Here is a 13,056-nt window from a genome sequence, read left to right as displayed (position 1 = left end):
ATGATATTCTCTAACTCCATGATAGCATTTGATGTAGGTTCTTTATGTCAAATTGGAAAATTTGGGAATTCCATTAAGAAAACTTACCAGTCTTGAAACTTTATGGACCATGTTAGGGAAGATAATTGAAATGGGTCACTAAAGCAGTAGATAGAGTGAAAAATATACAAAACTATATGCAAGTGAAGTCATAGGGAATGGAAACTATCATGCATTCAAGAGAAGAAAATGAACCTAGATAATCGAGTTCACATTTGTATTATGGAATGGATTTTCCATGAATTCTGAGGTCAGTGATCCATCAAGGGCCAGAAGTTGCTCTGCTGAGGAGTCTCCCCAGGGCCCCCTTCACATCCTTGTTCCTCAGGCTGTAGATGAAGGGGTTCAGCATGGGGGTGACCACAGTGTACATCACTGAGGCGATCATGGTTCTCAGGGAAGACTGGGTCACAGCAGAACTGAGGTAAACCCCAAGTCCTGTTCCATAGAATAAGGCAACCACACAGAGGTGTGACCCGCAGGTGGAAAATGCTTTATACTTGCCCACAGAGGAGGACATCTTCAATAAGGAAGAGATAATCTGAATGTAAGAGAAGAGGATCCCAGTCATAGGAAACACACCCAGCACAGTGGTGCACACATAGAGAACGATGTTATTGGTGAGGGTATCAGAGGTGGCCACCTTGAAAATTTGAGCCAATCCACAGAAGAAATGTGGGATTTCAGTGCCAGTGGAGAAGGTCAATCGCTTCACAAGTAGAATATGAAGAAGGGAGACAAAGAACATGAGGAGCCAAGACAACAGAACCAGGAAGACACAGAACTGGGTATTCATGATGACTGTGTAGTTGAGGGGGTGGCAGATGGCCACAAAACGGTCATAGGCCATCATGGTCAGTAAGAAATTATCCATTGCAGCAAATGTATTTAAAAAATATGCCTGAGTCAGGCACTCTATGTAGGAGATGTCTTTCTTCTCTGCCTGAATATTCACCAGCATCTTTGGGACTGTGTTGGAGATGAAGCAGATGTCAACCAAGGACAGGTTGGAGAGGAAGAAGTACATGGGGGTGTGGAGGTGGGAGTCAGAGCTGACAGCCAGGATGATGAGAAGGTTCCCCAGCACTGTGACCAGGTACATGCACAGGAACAGTCCGAAAAGGAGGGGCTGTAGGGCTGGATCATCTGAGAGGCCCAGGAGGAGGAATTCTGATTCACTTGTGCAGTTTCCCACTTCCATAGAGCTGGTGCATCTGCTGGGAAAGAGGCAAATGCTACATGCACAGAAGAACCAACTCACCCTTCCCATGTTATCTCTTTACAATATCACCCTTGGATGGGTGCCAGTCATCTTGCATGAAGTCCTTCAGATGACAGTGATCTACTCAGCAAAATATAGCTCCATTCCATTTTCAAGTGGATGACATTATCCTGGCTTCCTTCCACTTAGCAGAAAGTCTTCTCCCTGTATCATTCACTCAGTCATTTCAGTTGTTCTATCTGAACCTATGGACATCAACTAATTTCCTTTCATGACCCTTTGAAAGCATTTTAAGGTATTTCATCATGTGTTCTTGATAAGTATATTGTTATTCATTTTAATACCACTGTAATATGGATTAAACACTGGAATTTGGGCTCAACCTACATTTTGACTGTACAACTTATTAATTTGTGACAGCTAAATCACACTCCACAATTGTTTTTTTTTTCTTTGTCTAAGAGTATGGTTATTAATGCTACTATTTTTTTTTTTTTTTGAGGTTTAAAGTTGCTTTGGACCCTGTAAGGCCTTAAAATGCATTTCTGTCACTATTAATCTCCTCCTCTATCTACCTATTGTGGATGTACAACTCTCTCAAGATGCAGCATGTAGTTGGGATTTACAGATTAGGTTCTTGAGTAGACTTCATTTAATATAATATTGTTTCATCAACATGCCCCCTGTGGGAACTTGAGAAAATTATTTAAACTCTCTCACGTTACATTGTTCATCTCACAGTAGGAGTCATAAACATCCACTGCATGGTGTGTCTGGAGAATGAAATTCAACAGAATAGTGCATGAAATTCCTCCACTGTGGTTCCTGTGACACATAACAGGCATTTCATAAACATGAGCTTCTGTTTTTAACATTGCAATAAATCTATCTCCCATGGCTACCATGTGTCAGTATCCCTCTTAAGGGGGGAAGTCCTTCAGGGTGAAATTCTAATCAAGAGAATATTTGTGTTTCCAGTTTTAAATGCAAATAGTACTCACAATTAGTGAAGATCCCTGTGGCTCCTTCTTCAAAGAATTCCCACCATGTTCCAAGAAAAAGAATAAGTGTGCAGACGACATAGATAAGAGGAAGAAACAGAAATACACCACCATCACAGTGAAAAGTAAATCTAGGCACCGTGACGTACACCTGTAATCCCAGCTACTCAGGATTCAGAGGCAGGAGCCCTGCAAGCTTCAGGCCAGCCTTGGTGCAGCCCAGCCTCAAATTAAAAAATAAAATGTGCTGGGGATGTGTGAGTGGTAGAGTGCCCCTGGGCTGAATCCCCACCACTAAAAAATGAATATGTGCAGAAAAATAAATTATAAGGAAATAAAATGAAAGGAAGAGGGCTAGGGGATGTTGCTCACTGGTAAAGTTCTCCTGAGTTCACTCCCCAGTACTGAAAACAAAAAAAAAAAAATCAAGTACAAGCGATGTGTGGCAGTGTGTGCCCATCTGATCTTGGGTCAAGATGTATTATATTAAAACCTTCAGAATTAATGACCAACATAAACTATTGATGAAATCCGATGGCCAATATTCAAACAATATGTAAATCCAATCATCACAGAAAAAAATAAAAGGCCAATTTTATGACTTAGAAAGAAAAGATCATCAAGAATCAGAACTGCCATGCCTGTGCATATTAATAAAGACAGAAAAAAAAAATCACTAAAGCACAATCCAGTCTGCAAAGATTGGAAGCAGAGGCTTCTCTGAAACAGGAATGTTTGGGCTGAGAGAGGCAGGACTGGTCATTGCTCATCAGGGGAAGGCATGAAGAGACTTTCCCGCAGGTGAGAAGAGCCTGGGATTGTCCTATGAGATGGGAGCTGCTGCACTGTCAATCAGTGTCCTCCTGAGATGCCATCAGAAGAGGCCTGAGTGCCAAACACCAGGCATAGCTGCATTATTGTATCACACTGCACCACCTGAGTGAACAGGTGATAACAGTGAACCAAGGACAACATGCAGCTATTCAGGGATGTCACTGAGTCAGTCTGACAGCAGGCACAGGTAGATTCCCAAAGAAACAGCCCGTCACATAAGAACAAGACCTCACGCAGGAGGGCTCTTCAGTGAGCAGTTCACAAACAAATGAATTGAAAGAAGAAAACCAACAAGGACCTCATTCAGGGAGGGAGTGGAGAAGACAGGAAGGTTCTCCAGAAGGCACTGCCTTCAAGGAATGGCCATTTCAGACTCTTGCATCAGGCTGGGAATTCCAGAGAGCAAGGCAGGAGCCAGAATGAGAGCCTGAGAAGGTGATTCAGAGGAAAAGAACGCACCTTGCATGTGCAGGACCTTGGCCTTCCCAGACTGACCACACCAGGCTGTCCCAGGGTCCTGGTCCTGCAGTAGAGCCCAGAGCCCACCGTCCCTTTCCTTCTGGCTCCACCAGCCACCCTGGACACGCTGACTCTCTCCAGGGGCTCTCACTGGAGACGTCTCTCTGCACAGCCAGTCCTAGGGAGCCCACTGGGTTTTCAAGGATCCTGGAGCAGGAAAGTCAGGAGAGGGGAGAAGGGGCATGCTTAAGATCTCTACCATCTCAGGGGTTGAATTCTCTGTGCTCCTCACTCGTTCAGTCTTTCCAGTGTCTTCTCAGTCTCCAAACAATTAAATTCCCCTGGAGCACAGAGCAGAGAGCACAGTGAAAAATTTTCAGTGAGTATTGGGTCTGTGTATGCATAAAGAAGGTGAGATGGACTTGTTTCCTCCAAGGAAAAAACTGTTTTCTTTGCTCTGATTTGAGTGTACCAAGTGTCCCCTAAGGAATATTTAATTTCTACAAGGGACTAATCAGAAGAATCATTCCTCTGTGAGGGGCCTCCCCTAAACAATCTTTGAAGGTTTAATGAATCACTTGGTGTCCACAATGTTAAATTCACGAGAATTAATCATGTCAAGGTAGATAGGGGATTGTAAGGAGAGTCAGAGTCAAAGGGGACTTCATTCCTATAGATGTAGGAGTTTTAAAAATTAGGAATATGTAGTATATGCACACTATGCACACATACACCACCAATATAATTTTCAGAAATTTTCTTAACACTTCTCTATGGTTTTTATTTATTTTCAAATCTCTATTCAATTTGTTTTATGTATTTTGTTTACCTTTTTAAGGGATAAGGAGGAAATACTAAAAGGGACAGAGTCTGTTTTTGAGGTGATAAAGGTGTTCTAAATTGACCCTCATGATACCCCTACATGTGTTTGAATAGACTGGAAACCATTAGGGTATAACCTTTCAAAGGGTGGATTGCCTGGCAAGTGAATTGTATGTCAGTAAAGCTGTTTAGGAAACCTAATCAAACTAATATCAGATATCAAAAAATGCATTATCATGTGGTTTGGGTCCCTGAGTGATATTGCACACAGTGGACTGTGGGTTCTACAAAGTCATAGAGAAGGATGTGAATTTGTTTCTCTAAAGTGCATGAAGTCACTGTGAGGTATTGAGGGTTGGTCGGTTGGTTGGTTTGCAGGGCTGGGATGGAACCCAGGGCCTCCTGCACACCAGGCAAGTGCTCTACCACTTAGCTACACCTCACGGGCCTGGGAGGTACTCTGTGACTCTGGTGAGAAAGGGAGATTTACACTCCAGTGCCAGCACCAGTGAATTCCCTACCCTCCATGTTTATGGGCAGAGGTTAAGGAGCGTGCCTGCAAGAGGACATGAATTCTAAAGTTGATTTCAAAATTTCTTTCCTTCCTCATTTTGAATCTCATAATATCCTAGAAAACATTCTATATTCCATAGAACACAGATAATACCATAAAACAGGATAGTAGACTATTAGCTACCATAAAATATGTAATTAACATAATTAAAATATATTATTTATTAATTACTATATTATACCAGACACTATGTATTAATTTTATGTATTTCATAGTAATATAATACATATTATGCTATAATATCCTATCAAATCTTATGACAAAATAAATACATAATTTGATAAATTAATATCCATATTATCAAATGCAGGTACTCAATTTTAATAATCTCAAATTTTTCTTAAATCTGAATGCTATATTAGTTCAATTTATTTTTTATTCTGTTTGTCTGTTTGTAGACTCGACTTTAGCTTCATCCTGTTCTGCAACAAGATGAACTTTTTTCACATGATCAAAAGTCATAAGCCCCAGAGAGGTTTGTTAAATCTGGGCCCAGCTTTTTTTTTTTTTGGTACTGGGGATCAAACTCAGGGCCTTGTGCTTGCGAGGCAAGCACTCTACAAGCTGAGCTATCTCCCCAGCCCAAATTTGGGCCCAGTATTACAGTGGCTTGATGTGATGTCAGTGAACAGACCCTGCTGATGGAAAAGAAACCCTGTTGGCTTTCTGACTGCATGACCTGGAGCAGCATGAGGCCATCCTCAGAAATACCAAGATCAGAGGCCATTTCCATCCACACGCCAGTTCTGCTGCAGGAAACTGGGTAGAGCGTGGTGGTATGGTGGATTGAGTGCTCTGCCGGGCAGTGGGGTAATGTCTCCAGAATCTTAGTGTACTGGGAACCAAGTATCCTAACGAAGGACAAGTAAGGTAGATTCTGACTTGTTCCCAACAGACCTAACCTCCTGTGCGTAAGGCATTGTGCAGACGCATTTCCTTGAGCATGTCCTAGACCTGATGATTTACTTCCAACCAATGCTATGTGGCAGAACAGACAAGATGCCGCTCTTGAAATTAGGGTATAAAAAGATACTGGCTTCTTTCTGGTTTTCTGTTTTTACTTAACCCATCTGTTCTTTGCAATGGAAACCAACTGCCATATGTGATCTGCTTCATGCAGAGGTCTATACAGCAAAGAACTAAGGGAAGCCTTTGACCAACAGCCAGCCAGGAACTGAGTCCTCCACCCACCACAAGGGTGAGCTTGGAGGCAGGTCTTAAACCAGCGGACTCCTGAGTGACTGCAGGCTGGTGTGACACCATAGATTACTTAAGGAAAATAGCAAGTTATAAGTACATCAACAATGCATTGTAGACAAGAAAAAAAAAACCAATTTTCCAGTTTTATTGAAGCAAAATTGACAAAAATTATGTAAGTTCAAGGTAGACAGAGGTAGACAGTGTAATAGTTTGATATATCTACACATCGTGAAATTACTTCAATCAAACTAATTAACATATATATCACCTCATGTGGTTACTGTGTGTAGGTGTTGTGAAGACACAAGATTTCTCAGTAAATTTCAAATAATCAAAATAACAATGCTATGCATAAAACTCCAGAACTTTTTCATGTTATAAATAAAAATTCATACCTTTTTACCAACATCTCCCCACCCTGACCTTGTAGAAACCACCATTCTACTCTTTTTCTGTGAGTTTGAATTTTTTGGATCCCAGGTATACATGAAATCATGCAGCAGTTTCCTCCTGTGTCTGGCTTATTTCATTTAGCAAGATTTCTTTCTTGTTCATGGCTGAATAATATATTGACTATTACATACACACCCTGTATATTTTTTTATCTGTTCACCCACCAACAGACACCTAGGTGTGTTCCATCTGTAGGTTCTTATGAACCGTGCTTCAATGACATGACAGTATAGAGAATTCTGAGATTCACAGAGTTCTTTTTTATTTTGGACATATCCCCCCAGGTGGGATTGCTGGTTCATATGGTTGTTTTAGCTCCCATGTGGTGTCCGTTATGGCTGAGCAACTTGCAGTGTGACCCCCAGTGTGCAAGGGTTCCCTGATCTTCACATCCTCATTGGCATGTTATCTTCCATCTTTTTCATAATGGTCATCCTAACAGATGGGCGGATATATCTCACTGTGGTCTTGATTCGCATGCCCTGATGATGAATTATGTCAAGCAACTTTTTGTATTACAGAGGCTATTTATGTCTTTGGAAAAAAAATGCCTATTCAGGACCTCTGTTTATTCTTAAATCCAGGTATGTATTTATTTTCTTGCTTTTGGGTTGTATGAGTTCCTTTTATATATTTTGGATATTAACCTCTTGTCAGATACGTGGTTTGCAAATACAGTCTCCTGTATTTTTGTTTTGTTATTTCTTTTACCAAATAAAACAAAAATAACAAAGAACTCAAATCACAAAGATTTTTAGTTTGATGTAGTCACACTTTTTTATTAATTATTTTTTACTTTTGTTGCCTGTGATCTTGGTGTCATGTCCAACAAGTTGTTGCCAAAACTAATGTCAAGGAAGCTTGTCTCTACATCTTCTTCCAGAGGTGTTATGGTTTCAGGTCTTACCTTTAAGTCCTTAATCCATTTGAGTTGATTTTTTCATTAAGCCCAATTTTATTCTTTTTCATGTAGATACATAGGTTTTCAAATACCATTCATTCAAGAGGCTTTCCTTCCCCATTGGGTGTCTTTGGCATCCTTATCGAAGATTAGCTACCTTCATATACATGAGCTTATTTCTGCATTCTCTGTTCAGTCCCCTGAGCTGATGTGTCTGATTATACTGGTACACCAGTACCATTCTCTTTTGATTACAATAACTTTGCAATGTAGCTTCAAATCAGGAAGTGTGATACTTCCACTCTTGTGCATTTTTCTCAAGATTGCTTTGGCTATCAAGAAACTTTCATGTTCCTTATAAATTTTAGAATTGTTCTATTTCTTTGAAAAATGCTATGGAAATTTCAATTGGGATGGCACTGGATCTGTATTTTGCTTTGGTTAGTAGACATTTTAATTGCATTCATTCATTCTATGAACAGGAGATATTGTTTCATTTAATTGTGGCTTTAATTGATTTCATCAGCAGTAGTTTTCTAGTATACTAACATCACACTTTAAAAAAGGAAAATCAGGACTTGGGCTGTTATGTAAATAAGCAAGCGCCCCCATAAATATCCAATGCAAGTGAACCACAACTCCCAAGCAAAGACTACTGAACAGAATGAAGAAAATGTTTCTTAGAGACATAAATCTTAACTAGGAAAATGAAATTTGTATCAGATTCTTGTTACAGAAAACCCAGTTCTTCCTCAAGTGGTTCGTTAATACAATAGACAGATATCAAGTTCAAAAGTCAGAAATTAAACTATCACATTTTGCTCATATTTTGTTTTAAAAGAAGCAAAAGGTTGCAGGCCTGCTTTCTCCCTAGAGGAGAAAGGGCCCAAGCCCTTGCTTTTCAAGCAATTCCCTTTTACTCTTCCATTAAAATTAGCAGGTCTTCAGAGACTGGGAGAACGTGGAACAATTAGGGTAACGGAGCGCTCTGTGCACTTTCTGTAAGTACAAATAATGAGTCTGCATCCTGGAGCCTTTCAGCTTGCTGATCCCAGTCTGGTGGACTCTTATGCCTATGTCTTTTGTTTTCAAAGCCACTGTTGGCATCAAGGTGTCCATGACTGCCTCTGCCTTCCGGCTATCCCTGAGCCCCTCATCATTCACCAAGCTGGGGACAGCAGTGGATCCAAATTCCTCGTCATGGAACAGGGACAGAGTGCAGCCCAGTGAGTGAGTGCCCGGGCAGAGGTGATGGTGGAGAGAGTGTGGGGTGCCCTGATTCCTCCTTACAAGCAGGACAGTTGGAAAAGGCAGACAGAAGAGCCCCAGTATTCAAAACGTCATCTTCGAGGCCAGTGGGGGTTTTGGGGGGGGGTTTGTTTGCTCTTTCTGATGGGACTGCAGAACTGTCATTCAGAGTCCTGTTCTGACCCATCATGGCTAGCTTCTGCAGGCATCACTCACACCTGAGCAAGGATGGGGTCCCTCCAATGATGAACACACATCACTCACTTATTTTCTTCATCATTTTATTACTTTTTGTTTCCTTCCCAGACTACTAATCATTGATTTATTTTCCTTTAAAATTGGTTAGTTTGCATTTTGTAGAATTTTATATGATCGAAATCCTAAAGCGTTTTTTCCAGTTTCTTTCCCCGATTTTCTTCATGCGCCATAATTATTTTGACATTAACCAATGATGATTATATAAGTATCTCATCCAGTTTATTGCCAAAAATATTCTGTTCTATGGACATACCTCCATTTTTCTTATCCACTCATCAGTTTTTGGAAACTTGGATTGTTTTCAGTTTTTGATGGTTGCAAATTAAATTGATACAAATTTTTTTTTTTTTTAAAAACTTCCCAATTTTCCCCAACATTCAAAATGGACATGAAGCTGGTGTGGGTGATGATGATGTCACCACAAGATCAGGAAACTTCGCTGAGTTTTCTGGTGCCAGGCTCTGTGGCTTTTTGCTTTTCACCTGCACAGTCAACCTCCAGGTGTAAGTGCACACATTATTGCTGTTTTACAGTTGAGGAAAGGAGCAAAGCCTTTCACTTAATTTTTGCCAAGTTCTGGGGCAAAGGGGGTGAAGTCAGGTTTGGATCTAGGAGCATAAACCCATTCACAAGACACCTCAGCAGTCCTCTGCCTGAGCAGCTCCACCTCCAGTTTCTTATTCCTGAGAAATGCTTGATTGAGTTGGTAGATAAGAATGCCTCCGGGGCTGGAGAGATAGCTTGTATCGCCCCAGTTGGTAGAATGCTTGTCTTGCAAGCACAAGACCCTGGGTTCGATGCAAAAAAAAAAAAAAAAAACCTCCTAAGTATCTGGTGAATAGAAGTTCATTGCTCAGAAAAATCCATAAGAAAATAAGGATACTTGTGTCTGTCAGGTGCAGCGCCTGGAGGGAGATCAGTCTCCTTCATTTCTGATTCCCTAGCTGCACCATGGTCCACACAACACAGGCAAGCAAAACAATCAAGATCCCTGCTGAGCATCGCTCACCCTCAGTCAGTTCACAGAATCACTGCAGGCAACTGACCTCTAAACACGGGTGCTTTCCTTTTTTTCTTTTCTCCAAAAGTGGGGATTAAACCCAGGGCTTTGCTCTTACTCAGCAAATTCTCTTGCACAGAGATACATCTCCAGCTCCTTATAAAATATTTTGAGGCAAGGTCTCTAAATGGCCCAGTCTGGCCTCAGATTTTCCATTCTGCTGCCTCAGCCTCCCAAGGGGCTGGATTTACAGGTGCTACCACCATACCCAGCGATACTGGGTGCTTCCTTGCCTATCCTTTCATAAATGTTCACATGGTCAGAGAAATGAGTAAGACTCAGACATTTCCCTCCATTCAGGCTCTCTGAAGTGACCAGGAAAGAGAAATGCTTGGTTGAGTTGGTAGATAAGAATGCCTCCTAAATATCTGGTGAATAGTTCATTGTCAGAAAAATACATAAGAAAAATAAGGATGCTTGATTTGTCTGCATCATGAATTTTCCATGGGATCTATCTTTCCATATAATGGGATTTATACTGTGATATTAGAAATGGAAGAGATTTTCATAAAATGAAAATAGAGAGGAGCTATGGCCTTTGTGCATGTTTGTGGGTCCTGGGGGAGGGTGTCAGGTGAATAACATCAGAAGATGAGGTCACCAAGGCAATACCATACCTGTGCTCCCGGAGAAAGTGGACATGATGAAGGCCAAGCCCCGGTCATTATGGGAAGTTCTAATTAGGTGGGTCATATCTGTAAGAGGGAGTCAGAGGATTCAATCAATGCAGCATAGCACAGCCCAAGGCAGACGCTCATCCAGAGCCAGCAGCTCCAAGTACAGGGCAGCCGCTGATGGAGCAAGTCAGGAAGCCATAGCACAGCTGGCTGCAGGGAGGGCTGTGCACACTGCAGAGACCATGAAGCCCCACTTGGAATCTGGTTTTGACCTGAATGCTGATAATACACACAAGTTAGTATTAAATTTTAATCGTTATAGAAAAGCTTCCTATCTGTGGAGCACATAGCAGGAGAGTTCAAGGAAAGAGGACAGCTTGTGGCTTTCAATGGGTGAGGATGGGCTCCTGCCCATGGGCTCGAGCTTCTGTGGATGGCATCTCCTGCTGCCTCTGCAGGAGGAAGTGAAGCTTCCTAACTAACTTCTCCCTTCCTTCCTCCCTCCCTTCCTCCCTCCCTCCCTCCCTCCCTCCCTCCCTCCCTCCCTCCCTCCCTCCCTCCCTTCCTTCCTTCCTTCCTTCCTTCCTTCCTTCCTTCCTTCCTTCCTTCCTCTCTTTCCCTTTCTTTCTTTCAGTAATGGAAATTGAACCCCCAGGTGCTCTCCCACTGAGCTATATATATATCCCCAGTCCTTTATTTTTTTACTTTTTTAAATTATTTTTTTGAGAGAGGATCTCACTAAATTGCCCAAGCTGGCCTCAAACTTATGATCCTCATGCCTCAGCCTCCCAAATCACTGAGATTATAGGAGCGTACCCCTACACCCAGTCGGTTCTTTATTACATGGCTGTTAAGGGGTATGTTTGTTTCTTGTTTTTGTACTAGAGAATACTGGGTCTCACACATGCTAGGCAAGCCATCTACCACTGAGCATCATTCCCAGCCCCTTTCCATTTTTATTTTGCAACAGTATCTTGCTACTTCTCCAGCTGCCCTCGAACTTACAATCTTCCTCCCTCAGTTTCCCAGGTTAGCTAGAATTACAGGTGTGCATCACTGTGCCTGACGTGAAAGGGTGTTCATAAATAGCCCACTACAAAGGAATTTATGGAACTGCATTTGGGTAAAATTAATTACATTTGATTGTTTAATAGCATTCTTTATCTGGGCATGGTAGTGTACACCTATAATCCCAGTTACTTGGGAGGCTGAGGCAAAAGAATTCCAAGTTTGAGGCCAGCCTGGGCAATTTAACCAGAACCTGTCTTGAAATTTAAAAAAGAAGGAGGAGGTGAAGGGGGAGGAAGAGGAGGAGGAAGAGAAGTAGGAGGGGAAAGAAAGGGATGGGGATGTAGCTAAGAGGTAGAGCATTTGCCTGGCATTTGCCTCTGGGCTTAATCCCTTGTATGGGGCAGGGAGGTGGGGAGCGCCTTAATTGGAACAATTTTTAAGGGAGAAGAATAATCTTTATTACTATAGATTGGATCCAAGTCCCCCAAAGGCCATGTGTTAAAGGCTGGGTTGTCAACCTGTGGTGCTGTTGGGAGTTAGTGGAACCTTTAAGAGGAGGGGCTAGTGGAAGGAAGTAAGGTCACTGGGGCATGCCCTTGAGGGGAATTAGGACCCCAGCTCCTTCCTCTCTCTTTCCTTTCTGGCCACCATAAGATGAACAGGCCTCCTCTGCCACATGCCCCATCATGTTCACTGTGTTACCACAGGCCCAAAGCAACAGGACACAGTGACTGTGGTCTGAAACCTCTGAAACTAACAGACAAAACAAACCTCTTTTCTTTTACATTGATTATCTCAGGTATTTTCTTTTAATAAGAGAAAGCTAACACATTTGTGTTCCCATCAATGGAGGCGACCACATCCAGACACACACCAAATCCATCAGCTATGCAGGTTGCCTAGCTCAGGTGTCCTGTTTCTTCCTTTTTGGATATTTGGACAGCCTACTGCTGGCTGCGATGGCCTATGACCACTTGGTGGCCATTTGACAGCCTTTACACTACCCAGAATGCTTATGGACTTTTCTTGATTTCTAAATACCCATGCTCCCATAGATTCTTCTGCCTAGTGTTTCTAAAGTGGATTTTCATGGATTTAGATTCAGAGATTAATGGAATTAAAACTGCAGAGAGAGTTCAAAGGAGAAAGTATTTGCCATTACTAAAAACAGTGCTAATGTGTATGGTCCTCAAGTGTGTGTACTTTAATTATAAACTGCTTAAATTCACAACACAGACACATTCATGGGTCCCAAGGTGCTCCTTTTGTATATTCCAAACTTTATTTATTTATTTTCCAAAAGGTGCCTCTGCCATGTGGAACCAAGGAATCTAACTGGTGTCTTGCATTTTCTGCT

At 41.8% G+C, this 13,056-nt stretch overlaps 1 protein-coding gene across 1 annotated transcript; it reads right to left on the bottom strand.

Annotated features, from left to right (window-relative positions):
• Window positions 1-301: 301 nt before the first annotated feature.
• LOC306646184 (olfactory receptor 7D4-like) lies at window positions 302-1,243 on the bottom strand (the record flags this gene model as incomplete). The annotated part of the gene is made up of 1 exon (XM_079114637.1): window positions 302-1,243. The coding sequence occupies exon 1, from the start codon at window positions 1,238-1,240 to the stop codon at window positions 302-304; it is 939 nt and encodes a 312-aa protein (XP_078970763.1). The 5' UTR covers window positions 1,241-1,243.
• Between the last annotated feature and the right edge of the window lie 11,813 nt (window positions 1,244-13,056).

This window comes from Sciurus vulgaris, assembly GCF_902686455.1.
Source record: "Sciurus vulgaris genome assembly, chromosome: 16".
Classification (NCBI taxonomy): Eukaryota; Metazoa; Chordata; class Mammalia; order Rodentia; family Sciuridae; genus Sciurus; species Sciurus vulgaris.
Note: the sequence above shows the minus strand (reverse complement) of the source record. Positions and strands in the feature narration are given on the sequence as shown.